The sequence below is a fragment of the Nipponia nippon genome, unplaced genomic scaffold (genome assembly GCF_047370975.1).
Source record: "Nipponia nippon isolate SJK-2023a ecotype South Korea unplaced genomic scaffold, ASM4737097v1 scaffold_10, whole genome shotgun sequence".
Classification (NCBI taxonomy): Eukaryota; Metazoa; Chordata; class Aves; order Pelecaniformes; family Threskiornithidae; genus Nipponia; species Nipponia nippon.
This window is the reverse complement of record NW_028262291.1, coordinates 1,611,863-1,626,653: the sequence shown is the minus strand read 5'-3', so window position 1 is coordinate 1,626,653 and position 14,791 is coordinate 1,611,863. Positions and strand designations below refer to the sequence as shown.

The window sequence follows — 14,791 nt, the reverse complement described above, 5'->3', positions numbered from 1 at the left end:
TTCGCGTCGTCGCGGCCTCGCCGCCCTCCATGAGGGGAAGCAGAGCCACCCCCAAGGGGCGGGGACTACAACTCCCGGCGTGCAGCGCGCTGCAGCGCGGTGCACGCCGGGAGTTGTAGTCCCCGCCCAACGCCCCTCGCTGCCCCGCCTCCCCCGCGGACTCCCTCACCCACAATCCCCCGCGCTGCGGAGGCGAAGGGCGGGGGGGGGGAACAGGGGCGAGCGGTCACGTGTGCCGGCGGCGGCGCATGCGCGCTGCGGGCTGTTGTTGTGGCGGCGCGGCCCGCGGCTCACCCGGCCGGTAGCGATGAGCGACAACGATGACATCGAGGTGGAGAGTGACGTGAGTCGGACCCCGCCACCGCCACAACCCCCCCCCAGCTGCCCGTAACACCGGGGGAGGTGCAGCGGGGGGGGTAACGTTTGGTTTTTCTCTCTCCTTCCTCCCTAACGCGGCCCCGTTTCCCGGTGCCCCCCCCCCCCCCCCCGCCGCCCTTCCTCCATCCTCTTCCTCATCCCCACCGGTCCGGTCCCCTCAGGAGGAGCAGCCCAGGTTTCAGTCGGCGGTGAGTTCTCCCGGTACCGGGAGCACGGGGGGGGGGGCGGTTTACATGGGGGGGCTTTAGTGGGGTCCTGTAGGGCTGAGGCTCCTGGGGGGAGAGGCTGTGGGGCTGGGTTTTGGGGGGACACCCCCACCTGTGGGGCTGGGGCTCTTGGGGGGTGAATTTAGGGGGGCCCTGTGGGCTTGGGGCTCTTGGGGGGAGGAAGTGGGGCTGGGTTTTGGGGGGACACCCACTACCGTGGGGTTATGTATTTGGGGGGGTTGTGACTTCAGGGGGCTTTGTGGGTCTGGGGCTCTTGGGGGGGGGTGACACCTTTGGGGTTTGTGTCTTTTTCAGGAGGTCCTGTGGGGCTGAGGGTTTTGGGGGGGGAAGTGGGGCTGGGTTTTGGGGGGGACACCCACATCTGTGGGGTTATGTCTTTTGGGGGGGGACGTGTGGGGCCGGGGCTCCTTGTTGGGGGGGCATGGGGAGGTGGCTTTTGGGGGGAAAATGGGGGTGTTTCTTGGGGGGGGGGGGCAGACATGGGGTTTGTGTCTTTGGGGGGGCCATGTGGGGTTTTGTGGGGGTCATCTGTGGAGCCGTCTGCCCTGGGGGGGCTGTCTCGGGGGGTGGACTGGGGGGAGCGTGTGGGGTGGCAGGGGGCCGATGGGGGGGCCTGTGTCTGGCTGTCTGGGGGGGCCGTGTGCCTGGGGGTGCAGGAGGGAGGCTGGGGGGTGCTGCCCTCCCCTGGGGCCGCGCTGGGCCCCGGCTCTGCCCCCCGACAGGGCTCAGGGCTGCCCCGGCAGCAGGAAGCTGCCTGGGCCCGGGGGAAACCGAAAGCAACGGGAGCCACCGCCTTCCCACGCCCTGGCGCTGCCGTCGCCGTGGCGGAGCCGGAGGCGTCACGGCCACCGTGCCGCCCGGCCGAGGAGGGCTCAGGGCTCCGGCTCAGCCCCCACACCGGCTCCAGGCACCTCGTCCAGAGCTGCCAGCACAGGGTTTTTGGGTGAAGGTTGGCAGCCTGGCTCCTCCTGCCCCGGCTTCTGTGCCGAAACGCTAACAAGGCTTTTCAGGCTTGTGGGACCCGACGGGCTGTCCCGCGGCACCCACGGGAGAGGGGAGCAGGTCGTGGTTTCCCCGGTGTGCCGTCCCCTCAGGCTCCCCTCTCTCTTCCCCCTCAGGCCGACAAACGGGCTCATCACAACGCGCTGGAGCGCAAGCGCAGGGACCACATCAAGGACAGCTTCCACAGCCTGCGGGACTCTGTCCCCTCCCTCCAAGGAGAGAAGGTGAGTTTATGGAGCGCGGTGGGAGCCCGGCCACGCGCCCACCCGGGGGCCCGGCCCGTGGCTGGATGGGAATTTCCGCGGCAGCAATGGGAAGCTTGCATCAGGAACAGTGTGGCCACCAGGAGCAGGGCAGGGATGGTCCCCCTGTGCTGGGCACTGGTGAGGCCGCCCCTCGAGTGCTGTGCTCAGCGCTGGGCCCCTCACCCCACGAAGGCCATGGAGGGGCTGGAGCGTGGCCAGAGCAGGGCAGCGAGGCTGGGGCAGGGGCTGGAGCCCAAGGCTGGGGAGGAGCGGCTGGGGGAGCTGGGGGGGCTCAGCCTGGAGAAGAGGAGGCTGAGGGGAGCCCTCATCGCTCTCTGCAACTGCCTGAAAGGAGGCTGGAGCCGGGGGGGGTCGGTCTCTTCTCCCCAGGAACAAGCGATGGGACAAGAGGGAACGGCCTCAAGCTGCGCCAGGGCAGGTTTGGGTTGGATATTAGGAAAAATTTCTTCACCGAAAGGGTTATTAAGAATTGGAACAGGCTGCCCGGGGCAGGGGCTGAGTCCCCATCCCTGGGGGTATTTAAAAGCCGGGGAGATGTGGTGCTTAGGGCCATGGGTTAGTGGTGGCCTTGGCAGCGCTGGGTTAGCGGTTGGACTCGATCATCTTAAAGGCCTTTTTCAACCTAAACGATTCTGTGATTCTACGAAGACACAGCAGCGGGGCTGAGCTGCGGCTCCCTGCCCACGGCGCCTGCCAACGGCATTCCTGGGGGCAGGTCACCCACCCCGAGCTGCCCGGACCCGGCCTCCGGCACCGCCTGGTTTTTTGGGAAGGCAGAGGGGGCGAATCCACCTCGTGCTGCTGGATCGTCCAGGCTCAGCCACGGGGCAGCTCTGCCCGCCGGGGACACCGGCGCTGGGCTTGGCGGCTGCGGGGCTGTCGGCACCCTCGTGCGCTGTGGTGGCTTCTCATTTTGGGGGATGTTTTGGCTGGGGCTGGTTCTCTCAGCCCAAGCCGAGCACCGTCAGCGGGGTCCAGAAACGACCCTTCCCGCTGCCAGCGAGGCTCATCCCCGCCACAGGGGTCCCCAGTTGGGTTCCCAAAGGGGACAAGAGCTGGGTTTCGGTTCGCCCAGTGACATCGGCACGACAGAGCAACGGCAAAATCCTTTCTGCTGCGCTGCGGGTGGGACAGGGCGCGCAGAACCCCGTCGGTAACCCCCGGGCTAGGTCTTTATCTCGCCTCTGTCTTTTCCCACTATTGCAACAGGCATCCCGGGCCCAAATCCTGGACAAAGCCACAGAGTACATCCAGTACATGCGCCGGAAAAACCACACGCACCAGCAGGACATCGACGACCTCAAGCGGCAGAACGCTCTCCTGGAGCAGCAAGGTGAGCTGGGGGGGCGGGGGATCCCCCAGGAGCCGGGGCTGGGGGTGACACCGGAGCCCCGGAGGTGACACGGTGGCCCTGCCTTCGCAGTACGCGCGCTGGAGAAAGCCCGGTCGAGCGCCCAGCTGCAAGCCAACTACCCCTCGACGGACAACAGCCTCTACACCAACCCCAAGGGCAGCACCATCTCCGCTTTCGACGGTGGCTCCGACTCCAGCTCCGACTCGGAGCCCGATGAGCCGCAGAGCAGGAAGAAGCTGCGCATGGAGGCCAGTTAGGCCCCCCCGGGGCCCCCCGGCTGCTGTCAGCCGCCCGGCTGCGTAAGGACTCTCTCCCTTCTCTCCTAGAGGCTCTCGGACTGCAGCTTCCCAGCCCTCCCCGGCCCTTTCCCCGCTCTAACCGCAACGGCCCCGGGGGGAGCCGGCCAGGCACGGGCCTCGCAGCGCCCGCCCGACAGACTTGGGGGGATCGGGGGGGGCCGCGAGATGTCCCCGTCGCCCTCTCGCAACTAGCCAGCCCCTCTCCCCCTCTCTCCCTTCTGATTTTATATGAGCATTTCTATTTATACCCGGGGACCACGGCAGTCCTGAGCTGAAGGGTGAGGCTGTGCAGGAGCCGGGCAGCCCCCCCGTGCCCCCCCAAAAGGCCGGGCCCCGCGGGGAGCCACGCCTGCCCCCCGCAAGCGCTGGGGGGGGGGGGTCTCGCTATTTATTTTCTGCGTCTGCAATTCCACCAGCGCCCCGGGGAAGAGCCGGGGGGGCTGCGCCCGCGCCCTCCCCTCCGCGGCGCAGAGCCAGGGGGGCCGGGCTTGGGTGGTCTGCGTGTGAGTCCTGCCCCCTCCTCCTTCCCTCCCTCGCCCCCCCCACCGCCTCCCTCGGCCCTTCCCCACCTCCCTGGCAGTTTTCTGAACTCTAGTGTCCCGTCCCTGCCCCGTAGGTGACCCCCCCCCCGTCCCCGTTTTGATGCCATTCATTCCATGGATCTAAGGTATGTTGTACATACTGCCCAGAGTTGTCTTGCAAGTTAAGGCTTCCCTTTACTATAAGACTATAAATAATAATAAAAAAAAACAAACTTATTTTATCCTTCCCCGTGGTAGCCGCATGTTTTTGGGGCGGGAGGGGAGGTGGCACCGCGGCAGCTCCCGGCGAGGGCTGACAACAGCCCGAGCTCGGTGTCACCTCCTGCCCCGCGTCCCCAGGGCCACCGGCGGCGGCACAGAGGCGGCGGCAGCTACGTGCCCTCCCCGCGCACAGGAGACGGCAGGTGTCGGTTCTGGTTTATTGATGCCAAAAAGCTCTGCCGCGTCCCGTGTTCCCCTCGGCCAGCTCGGCTCCGGCTGGGAGGGCGGCGGGGCGCCCGGCACGGCGGCGCGGGGGCAGCGGGAGCTGGCGGCCGTGGGGCAGGCTGGTTTTTTGGTATTGCTAGCACCCTGAGGACCTCGCTCTGCCCGTCCGCGCCGAAACGCCGCGGCGGCTCCCCGCCAGCCCCGGGCAGGGCCGCTCCGCACAGTCCGGGGGGGCAGCGGGACCCCTACTCGGCAGCAGCCGTCGGCTCCGGGCTGGGCACGGGCTGCTGCAAGAAATGCATCACTGCTCTCACCACCTTTTCCGGGGCGATGTTGTAGACGGGGTGCGTGGCCTGCTGCGAGAGAGGCAGAAAAAAAAGAGGAGGTTGATGCCTTTTCTGGCGTTGTGGAGGACCCGCGGAGGCCCGGCGGTGCTGCCCGGCACCTACCAGGCGGTTTTCGGGGACGCCCAGGATCACCTCGTGGTGGAGGTCGCCGCTGCCAAAGTGCTGGGCGATGGCCAGCCCGCTCAGGCAGTAGCAAGTGTGGTAGAAGTCTCGGGACCTGGGAGTGGATGTTGGGGTGCTGAGCGGGGGGCTGGGGCACCAGGCAGCCCCCTTTGCCTCCCCGAGCCGGTACTCACTTGCCCGGCTTGTCGAGCAGCCCGCCGGCCGGGCACTGGCAGCACAGGAGGATGTATTCCTGCAGCGCCGACTGGTCGAACATCCAGCGCGCCATGCTGAGCGCCGCGTCGCCTTCAGGGGAGGAGGGGGAAGCAGTGAAAGGCCAGGGAGGACCCCGAGAAGGTGGCAAAGCCCGCACCGAGGCGTTTGCCCCCCCTGCTGCCAAAAAAGTACGAATTCCCCCCCCCCCCCCCCCCGAGAACAGCGACGCGGGGATGCCCGAGTTACCCTGCGCTTCGTTCCCTCGCTAAGGCACCTTTGTCCGCCCCCGGCGGTGCCGTGGTGGGGGCAGAGGAAGCCGGGAACCCCCCGCCGTGGCCGACTCACCCCTGGCGTGGAGGGCGCGGTGGAGCAGGGGCAGGAGGCCGGCTTGCCAGAAGGAGTAGCAGCCATCCACCAGCTTGTTGCAGCGGCCCTGGAAGCCGCCCTCGAAGCGCATCTGCCGGCCGGTCACCCAGTGCTGCGTGGGATGGACAGGAATGGGGGCCAGCGCCAGGACGGGGACCCCCCCGGCACCGCTGACCGTCCAAGACCCCCCACCGCCATCCCGGCAAGCGCCGAGGGGGCCGCGCGCGCGGTGCCGCTCACCAGCAAGCTGCGCAGGTTCAGCAAATGTTCCCTCTTGAGGATGACCAAGGCCGCCATGCCGCAGAAGGTGTAGCCGCCGTGGGCCTCCATGCCCGGCACCCCGCCGATGCCGCCCTCCCAATTCTGGCACCTGCGCGGGCAGTGGCGTCAGGACGGCACCGACGCCAGGAGCCGTCCTCCGTCGCCACGTGCGCCGGCTCTCACCTCGCTATCCACTCGGCCGTGCCGGCGAAGAGCGCGGGCGTCAGGATGTTGGTCAGCGAGGCCACGGAGGCGGCGCAGTAGGCGCTCCTGCGGGAGATGGGCGCTCAGACCCGCGGCGCCGGCTCCTCGCCGCGGCACCCAGCCGTTGCCCCCCCGCCACCGCCGGGAGCCCACCTGACGTCCACCTCGCCGCCGACGTGCATGAGGAAGGAGCCATCGGGCTGCTTCAGCGAGTGCAGGTACTCCAGCAGCTTCTTCCTGCGAGAGGCAGCGGGCTGCGATGGCGGGGGACGCATCCTGCGCCCTCCCCGGCCCCGCACCGGCTGGCCGGACCCCCCGCTCCGCGCCACCGGCCCTACCTGTCGATGACGCCGAACGCCTCCTCGGTGCCGATGATGCAGAGCGCGTTGACGGCGGCGTAGGTGGGGGCGAGGTGGGGGTGCTGGCCGGGGCCCCCCCCAAAACCGCCCTGGGGGCTCTGGCAGCGGCTCAGGAACTGGCAGACGCTGCAGGGGGACGGGGAAGGTGGGGAAGGGGCTCGGCGCTCCCTGGCCTCGCCCGCGGCGGGGTGATTTCTCCCACCGGGGCGAGGGAGACCCCTCCGAGCCCCCCCCTGCGGCAGGGGAGAGGAGCCAGCCCGGCCCCGCTGAACCCCCGGTCCCTGCCGCGGTCCGATCCGGGGGTTTTCTCTCTCTCCCCCCCATATCCATCTGTCACAAGACGCCGGAGCACGAGGCGCCGGCCGGAAGAATAGGCGGCATTGACGGCCGCGGGGAGACAAAGCGCTCCTTTGCTCCCGCCGGCGCGCGGGGACAGCGGGAGGTGGCACCTCCGGCATCACGCGGGTGGCCCGCGGGGCTTCTGGCCACGGCCAGCACCGCGGTGGGGGTCCCGGGCTGCCGTTGCGGGGTGTCCCCCCACCCCAGCTCTCGCCACGCCGGTGCCACTTACTCGGAGGCGACCGACTGGGGAATGGGCTCGTCCAGCAGCTCCAAGCTGTGCAGGATCCAGTAGCAGAGCCAGGGGCGGCTGGCGTCCAGACACTGCGGGGAGCAGAGGGGACGGTCAGGGCAGGGCGCGGGGCCTGGGGGTGCAGGCAGGAGCAGGCAGAGCTCCCGCGGGAGAGGGTACAGGCAGGAGAGCCCCCAGAGCTGCCACTCCGGAGCATCACCGCGGGGATGAGCGTGACCCAAGGGGACACTCGGAGCCGCTGCCTCAGGGTTGGCAGCAACGGATTGGGGACAGCAAAAGCCCGGTGACAACGCCGGCAGCAGCCCGAGGCGAAGGGTTGGGAGCCAGCGGCTCTGGGGCGGGACAGCCGGCAACACCGCCGGCACCACGGGTACCTCGTAGGCTTCGGTCAGCTGCCGGAGGCCTCTCTTCAGGTAATGGAAGTGCTTCTCCCGCTGCAGGACGAATCTGGAAGACAAGGCAGGGCAGGCAAAGCCGGGGGGGGGCAAGAGCCCTCCGCCGATGCCACCGCTGCGGCTGCGAGAAGGGGCAGGGTCCCACCCGAGCGCCCGCAGGAGCGGCCGCTCCCTCGCTGTGGGCCTCGGCAGCCGCCGGAGTCGCCGGTTTGGGGGGGCCGGGGTTTATTTTACCCTTAATGAGAATTTCTGCGGCCGGCGGGAGCCAGCTGCCGCGGGAACTTACTGCGAGGCGCGATGGTTCGTCTTGCAGGCGTCGAAGACCTCCTGCACGATGTCTTCCACCTTGGTCTGCCGCCGGCCACGGCGCGGGGGAACCAAAGATGGCGGTGAGCTGCGGAGAGCGGCTCTGCCCTTCCCCAAACACGGTTCCCCCCCGGCTCCCGCCCCGTCCCGGGGGTTTATCCGGCTCACGGCCGTTACCGGCGGCATCGCCTCAGCGCCTTCTCCGGGAAAACCAAAGCAACCGAAAGCTGCTCGGTCCTGCCCGCGGAGCGGCTTAGCGGGAGCTGCCGAGGGGCTTTGCGCCCGGGATTAGGCGGGGACTCGAGCACCGTGCGCTGCCACTGCTTTTCCAACGCAGCTGTTTTAAAGATGGAGTTTGGTTCCTCCCGGGACCCCCCCGTAAAACACCACGGCCTCTCGCTAAGGCCGGGACGGCGCTGCCGGGAAACCCGGGACTCGTGGCACCGTCCCCTCGTTTTAGAGTTGAGCTTAACAGGGCAGCTGGTGCCGTCCCAAGCCGGGGTAATCCTCCCGGCCTTCCAGAAAATACCCCGGGCTTTGGCGGGGCGTCTCCGCGGCCCCACGGGCGAGGCAGGGCGGCACAGGCGGCCCCATGTCCCGCAGGGCCGGAGCCCAGCGCGAACCCCGCGGATTGGGAAACGCCGGCGTTGCCTTTCCCCCCGTCCTTTCCCCACAGGAGCATTGCCATCGCCGGGGCCGGATCAGCCTCAGCCGGAGGAGGGGGGTCCGGTTGTCCCCCAAGCCCCCCTCGCCCTCCCCGGGTGTCGCAGCCCCTGGCAGGTGTCCCCCAGGAGCCACTGTGGCTGGTGGGGGGCAGCCCCAAGCCCCCCGAAACCCTGAGGTTTGGGGCCAGCAGCTGCGTGGGGAGGAACTGGGGTGGGGATCACCCAGCCCCACGGCAGCCTGGCACCCTCCCAGCCAGCCCCACAGCACCCTGGAGCCTGGCACCCTCCCAGCCAGCCCCATGGCACCCCACAGCCTGGCACCCCATACCCCAGCCCCATGGCACCCTGGCACCCTTACAGCCAGCTCCACAGCACCCTGGCACCCCAGACCCCAGCCCCATGGCATCCCACAGCCCAGCCCTACGGCACCCTGGCACCCTCAGAGCCAGCCCCATGGCACCCCAGCCCCATGCCACCCCATACCACAGCCCCATGGCACCCTGGCACCCTCCCAGCCAGCCCCCCGGCACCCCACAGCCTGGCACCCCAGCGCCCTGGCACCCCAGCCCCCAGCCCCCCGGGCACCCCCACCCCGGCACCCCGGCCCCCCGTGCCCCAGCCCCCGAGCGCCCCGCCCCGCTCCCCGCAGGCCGGTGCCGGGCCCCGGCCGCCGCCCCGCACCTGCTCGGCGGAGGTGGGGGTCCGCACCCCGTCGTCCCGCAGCCGCCGCCGCCCGCCGGGGGGGGGGGGGGAGGCTCCCGCCATGCTGCGGGCGGCTCGCGCCGGCGGGGGCAGCGGGACGACGGCGGCCGGGCGGGGACACGCGGCCACGCCCCCCCGGCCACGCCCCGCCACGCCCCCCGGCCACGCCACGCCCAGGCGCGCGCGCGCGCTGGGAGGGCGGGCTCCGCGTCACCGCCTGGCGTCACCGCGCTGTGATGTCACGCCGGGCGAGCCGGCCGGGGCGCGGCGAAGGCGCTGCGCTGCCTTATGGCGTCACTGCGGCGCTGCGTTGCGTCATCGCGCTACGGCGCCGCGCCGTTGTGCTGCTGCGCTGTGTTGCATCATCGCACTACGGCGCTGCGTCATTGCGCCGGAGCACTGCATGGCGTCATCACGCTACGGCGTCGCATCGTCCCCCTGCTGCCCCCCGGTGCCCCCCAGCGCCTCCCGCTGCCCCCCCGTGTCCCCCCCGTATCCCCCTCCCGTCTCCCGGTGTCGCCCCCCCGTTCCCCCCAGCATCCCCGGTGCCGCTCGTTCCCCTCAGCATCCCCCGGTGCCTCCTCGGTGTCGCCTCCCCACTCTCCCCGGTGCCCCCCCGGTGTGTGTGTGTGTCCCCGCCCCCCCCAGCACCCCCGGTGCCCCCCGTTCCCCTCAGCATCCCCCGGTGCCTCCCCAGTGTCGACCCCCCAGCATCCCCGGTGCCCCTCCCGGTGCCTCCCCGGTGCCCCCCTCCCCTTTCCCCCCATCCCCGCTGCCCCTTCCCGGTGCCTCCCCGGTGCCCCCCCCCCCCCCCATTCCTCCTCCCATCTCCAGTGTCCCCCCAGTGCCTCCCCCGGTGCCTCCCCGGTGTGTGTCCCCCCCCATTCCCCCTCCATCCCCGGTGCCCCCGTTCCCCTCAGCATCCCCCGGTGCCTCCCCGGTGCCCCCCCCCAATCCCCCTCCATCCCCGGTGCCCCCGTTCCCCTCAGCATCCCCCGGTGCCTCCCCGGTGCCCCCCCCCATTCCCCCCATTCCCGGTGCCCCCCCCCCCCATTCCTCCCCCCCATCCCGGGTGCCCCCCCCGGTGCCCCCCCCCATCCCCGGTGCCTCCCCGCTGCCCCCGCCCCGCGCCCCGCCCCGCTGCCAGCCCGGCGCGGCGGCAGCGCATCCCTCCCCTCCTCCCTCCTCCCTCCCTGCCGCCGCCCGGGCCCCGGTACCGGCGGCCCCGGCCCGGCGCGGCGCGGCGCGGCCCGCCATGGCCAAGCAGTACGATGTCCTGTTCCGGCTGCTGCTGCTGGGGGACTCGGGCGTGGGCAAGACCTGCCTGCTCTGCCGCTTCACCGACAACCAGTTCCACCCCGCCCACATCTCCACCATCGGTACCGCCGGCGGCACCGGGCCCGGGCGGCCCCGGGGAACCGCGGGCACCGGGGAAACCGGGGGAGTCTGGAGCCGGCAGCACCGGGGAACGGGAAAACCGCGGGCACCGGGGAAGCGGGGGGACGGGGAAACCGTGGGAACCGGGAGCTGGCAGCACCGGGGAACCGCGGGCACCGGGGAAACCGCGGGCACCGGGGAAGCGGGGCGCCGGGGGACGGGGAAGCCGTGGGAACCGGGAGCTGGCAGCACCGGGGAACGGGAAAACCGCGGGCACCGGGGAAGCGGGGGCGCCGGGGGACGGGAAAACCGGGGGACGGGGAAACCGTGGGAACCAGGAGCTGGCAGCACCGGGGAACCGCGGGCACCGGGGAAGCGGGGGCGCCGGGGGACGGGAAAACCGGGGGACGGGGAAACCGTGGGAACCGGGAGCTGGCAGCACCGGCGAACCGCGGGCACCGGGGAAGCGGGGGCGCCGGGGGACGGGGAAACCGCGGACACCGGGGAAGCGGGGGCACCGGGCAGCCGCGGCACCGGGGAACGGGGAAACCGTGGGAACCGGGAGCCGTGGCACAGGGGAACGGGAAAACCGTGGGCACCGGGGAAGCGGGGGCACCGGGGAACGGGGAAACCGGGGGAACCGGGAGCCGGCAGCACTGGGGAATGGGAAAACCGCAGGCACCGGGGAACGGGGAAGCCGGGGGCACCGGGAGCGCCGGGGAACGGGAAAACCGGGGGAAGCGGGGGCAGAGGGGAACCGGGGAACGGGAAAACCGCGGGCAGCAGGGAAGCGGGGGCACCGGGCAGCCGCGGCACCGGGGAACCGGGGAGCCGTGGGCACCGGGGAAGGGGAAAACCGGAGGCACCGGGGAACAGGGAGCCGTGGGCACCGGGGAAGCAGGGAGCTGTGGGCACCGGTGAACGGGGAAACCGGGGGCACCGGGGAAGCGGGGGCAGAGGGGAACCGGGGAACGGGGAAACCGTGGGAACCGGGAGCGCCGGGGAACGGGAAAACTGAGGGCACCGGGGAAGCGGGGAGCCGTGGCACTGGGGAAGCGGGAGCACCGGGGAGCCGCGGCACTGGGGAGCCTGGGAGCTGTGGGCACCGGGGAACGGGGAAACCGGGGAAGCGGGGAGCTGTGGGAGCTGGGGAACGGGAAAAGCGTGGGAACCGGGGAAGTGGGAGCACCGGAGAATGGGAAAACCGTGGGCACTGGGGAAGCAGGAGCCGTGGCACTGGGAGCACTGGGCAGCTGCAGCACCGGGGAACCGGGAAACCGTGGGAACTGGGGAGCCGTGACACCGGGAAACTGGGGGGACCAGGGAACCAGGCAACCGGGGAGCTGTGGCACTGGGAAACTGGGAGCACTGAGTAGCCGCGGCACAAGGGAACTGGGAACACGGGGCAGCCATAGCACTGGGAAACCATGGGCACCAGGGAGCCGCGGTACCGGGAAACTGGGGGCACTGGGCAGCCATGGCACCGGGGAACCGGGAGCACTGGGGAGCTGTGGCACTGGGGAACTGGGAAACCGAGGGCAGCGGGAAGCCACGGCACCAGGGAATGGGGTGCACTGGGCAGCTGGGGAACTGGGGGCGCCGGGGAACTGGGGGCACTGGGGAGCTGCCGCACAGCGAAACCGGGGGCACAGGGAGCACTGGGAGCACCGGCAGTGACCCAGCACTAGGGCCGCCTGCCAGGCCTGGGCACCGGCACCGGGCTGCTACCGGGGCACCGGGCCACGGCTCCGGGCACGGGTGAGCCCCAGCACCCGGGTGGCTTGGGGTGGGCCTGGAGAGGGCGAGGGGACCGGGGGGACGGGGGGCACTGGGGCACCCCGTGACCTCTCCCCTCCCCATCCCAGGCGTCGACTTCAAGATGAAGACCATCGAAGTGGACGGCATTAAGGTGCGGATACAGATCTGGTGAGTGCCGGCGCCGGGCCCCGGGGGGATTTGGGGGGGGGGGTGGTCTGAACCCCGCTCCCCATCCCCGGGGGGGGGCTGAGCCCTGACCAACTCGTGCCGTGAGTGACAGCGCTGCCCCGCTCTCCCCGGCTGCAGGGACACGGCGGGGCAGGAGCGGTACCAGACCATCACCAAGCAGTACTACCGGCGGGCGCAGGTACGGGGGGTCCGTCCCGGGAGAGGGGAAACTGAGGCACACGGGAAGGGGGGGGGGAGTAAATGGCCGCCCCCCCCTTTCCTGCAGGGCATCTTCCTGGTGTACGACATCGGCAGCGAGCGCTCCTACCAGCACATCGTCAAGTGGGCCAGTGACGTGGACGAGGTGGGGGTGCAGGGTCTGGGGGGGTCCCCCCCGTGGTGGGGGGGGCGCGGGGGGTCCTCACGCCACCCCCTCCTCCCCAGTACGCGCCCGACGGCGTCCAGAAAATCCTGATCGGGAACAAGGCGGACGAGGAGCACAAGAGGCAAGTGGCCAAAGAGCAAGGGCTGCAGGTGAGCGGGGGCTGGCGTCGGCCCCCGGGGGGGGGCCAGGGCCCCCCCGACCCCCAGGGCCCTTCCCGAGCCCCCCTTGCCCTCCCCAGGGACCCCTCCTGCAGCCCTACCTGTGTCCAGGGACCCCCTGCACCCCAAGCGTCCCCAGCACCCCCCCCAGCATGGCCAGGGACCCCTACCCCCCCCAGCCCCCAGTGCATCCAGGGACACCCCCCAGTGCCTGGGCCTCCCTGTTCCCCCCCCAGCGTATCCAGGGACCCCCAACCCCCCCCCGCCCCCCCAGCATGGTCCCCTCCACCCCCAAAGCACCCAGAGGCCCCCCCAGGGACCCCTGCCCCCAGTGCCCAGCCCCAGGAGATCCCCCCCCCCCCCCCGGTGCCACCACAGGCAGCACAGCTCGTCCGTCTGTCCGCGCCTGGCTGGGCTCATGGTGGCAGGGGTGGGGGGACACACACCCCCCCCAAAATCACGGTGCCGCCACCGGCCCCTCTCCCCGCAGCTGGCCAGGGAGTACGGGATGGATTTCTACGAGACCAGCGCCTGCAGCAACCTCAACATCAAGGAGGTGCGGGGGGCCGGGGGGGGGTTTGGGGGGGCCGGGGGGGGTCCCCCTGGCTCACCCCCCCCCCCTTTCCCGCAGTCCTTCACGCGGCTGACGGAGCTGGTGCTGCAGGCGCATCGCAAGGAGCTGGAGGGGTTGCGGGGACCCCCCCACGCCCCCGCCCTGGCCCACCTGGAGGAGGAGGAGCAGCAGCCCCCCGGGAGCGAGGACAACCCCAAAACCTGCTGGTGTTGAAGCCTGGGACCCCCCGATCCCCCCCACCCCGGGCTGCGTTTGGGGGGGGCACGGCGGGTGCGGGACCGGGGCAGCCCCGATGGAGGGGGGGGTGCGGTGGGTGCCTGGTGGGGGGGGGCGACCCGGGACCCCTCCCCGGGGATGGCGGGGACCGGGCAGGCGTCGCGGGGGTGCCCCCCGCCATGGCACCCATGCTCCTCCCTCGGTGCGCAGGGTGGGGTGGGGGGTGTCGTGGGTGCTCTGTGCCCACCCTGTGTCCGTGGGCCCCCCCGGTTTTACACGCGCACACACACACACACACGGTTTGCAGAATAAAGGTGATGCTGGAGGCGGCCGGTGGCTCGTGTGCTGCCACGGGGGGCTACGGGCACACTGCCGGGCCGGTGGCACGCTGCCGCGATGGCTGTGCCCCACTGGAGCCCCCGGCACCCACCGGGCGAGCGCGGGCAGAGCCGGGCCACGGCAACCCGAGCAGTTATCAATAATTGAGGTGGCTCCAGGACGGTGTCCCCTTTCCAGGCTGGGGGACGGAGCCGTGGGGCAGCGTGGCCGTGGGGCACCGTGCCCACCGCCACTGCCCGGTGGGGCTGCCGGCTCGGCCCCGGCTGTGGGGACAGCTCCGCGGGGACAGAGGAGCCGGCCCCGGCAGGGCCAGGGCCAGCGTGGGCAAACAGGATGGTGGCGGACACCGGGATGGTGATGGGCACCGGGATGGTGGCGGGCACTGGGATGGGTGGGCACCAGGATGCTGCCAGACACTGGGATGGGCGGGTACCAGGATGATGGTGGGCAGCGCAGCAGATGGGTACCAGGCTGGATGCTGGCACTGGGACCAGTGGGCACCGGGACTGGTGGGCACTGGGAGGAAGGCAGCAGGCACCAGGAAGGCAAGCACAGGAGGCCCCGGGAGCGATGCCGAGGCAGCCCCGGGGAAGGAGATGCGCTGGGGCACCCATCCCTCCCATCGCTCACCGGCGTCCGAGTCACCCACCTCCTCCACCCTATGCAGCCCCAGCTGCCGGAGTCCTGTTATTTCCGAGCTCCCCTGGGCGTTCCCAGCCCTCGGGGACGGCCTGTGCCAGGCCGGAGAGCCCCACGGCATCCCACAATTTGCCGGCACAGGGAAGAGCAGCCATGCCCGCACCACGC

General features: G+C 71.2%; 3 protein-coding genes across 8 annotated transcripts; 2 read left to right on the top strand and 1 right to left on the bottom strand.

The window, feature by feature from the left end:
• Positions 1-210: 210 nt before the first annotated feature.
• On the top strand, positions 211-4,295 carry MAX (MYC associated transcriptional regulator X). Of its 2 annotated transcripts, none has more exons than XM_087741365.1 (5): positions 211-343; positions 540-566; positions 1,724-1,831; positions 3,083-3,206; positions 3,297-4,295. In XM_087741365.1, exons 1-5 carry the CDS (start codon positions 308-310, stop codon positions 3,482-3,484), a joined length of 483 nt encoding a protein of 160 aa, XP_087597491.1. In that variant the 5' UTR covers positions 211-307; the 3' UTR covers positions 3,485-4,295. The 2 variants fall into 2 exon arrangements, with proteins under 2 accessions (XP_087597491.1, XP_087597483.1); XM_087741357.1 differs by having other exon boundaries at positions 3,077-3,206.
• Positions 4,296-4,473: 178 nt separating this feature from the next.
• On the bottom strand, positions 4,474-9,139 carry FNTB (farnesyltransferase, CAAX box, subunit beta). 2 transcript variants are annotated; one of them, XM_087741040.1, is made up of 12 exons: positions 8,989-9,139; positions 7,623-7,687; positions 7,316-7,388; positions 6,921-7,012; positions 6,329-6,475; positions 6,144-6,227; positions 5,970-6,056; positions 5,766-5,895; positions 5,505-5,637; positions 5,138-5,249; positions 4,944-5,058; positions 4,474-4,847 (listed from the first exon to the last, which is right to left on the bottom strand). In XM_087741040.1, the coding sequence occupies exons 1-12, from the start codon at positions 9,070-9,072 to the stop codon at positions 4,740-4,742; spliced, it is 1,230 nt and encodes a 409-aa protein (XP_087597166.1). In that variant the 5' UTR covers positions 9,073-9,139; the 3' UTR covers positions 4,474-4,739. The 2 variants fall into 2 exon arrangements, with proteins under 2 accessions (XP_087597166.1, XP_087597162.1); XM_087741036.1 differs by having other exon boundaries at positions 4,474-4,850; positions 8,989-9,138.
• A 1,018-nt stretch (positions 9,140-10,157) lies between these two features.
• RAB15 (RAB15, member RAS oncogene family) lies at positions 10,158-14,786 on the top strand. 4 transcript variants are annotated; one of them, XR_015700911.1, is made up of 8 exons: positions 10,158-10,388; positions 12,252-12,312; positions 12,451-12,511; positions 12,599-12,676; positions 12,757-12,846; positions 13,346-13,411; positions 13,487-13,699; positions 14,652-14,786. XR_015700911.1 is itself a non-coding variant. In XM_087741256.1 (7 exons), exons 1-7 carry the CDS (start codon positions 10,265-10,267, stop codon positions 13,640-13,642), a joined length of 636 nt encoding a protein of 211 aa, XP_087597382.1. In that variant the 5' UTR covers positions 10,158-10,264; the 3' UTR covers positions 13,643-13,975. The 4 variants fall into 4 exon arrangements, 3 of the variants coding, with proteins under 3 accessions (XP_087597382.1, XP_087597395.1, XP_087597404.1); XM_087741256.1 differs by lacking the exon at positions 14,652-14,786 and having other exon boundaries at positions 13,487-13,975; XM_087741278.1 differs by lacking the exons at positions 10,158-10,388; positions 14,652-14,786 and adding an exon at positions 12,015-12,144 and having other exon boundaries at positions 13,487-13,975.
• The last annotated feature ends 5 nt before the right edge of the window (positions 14,787-14,791 follow it).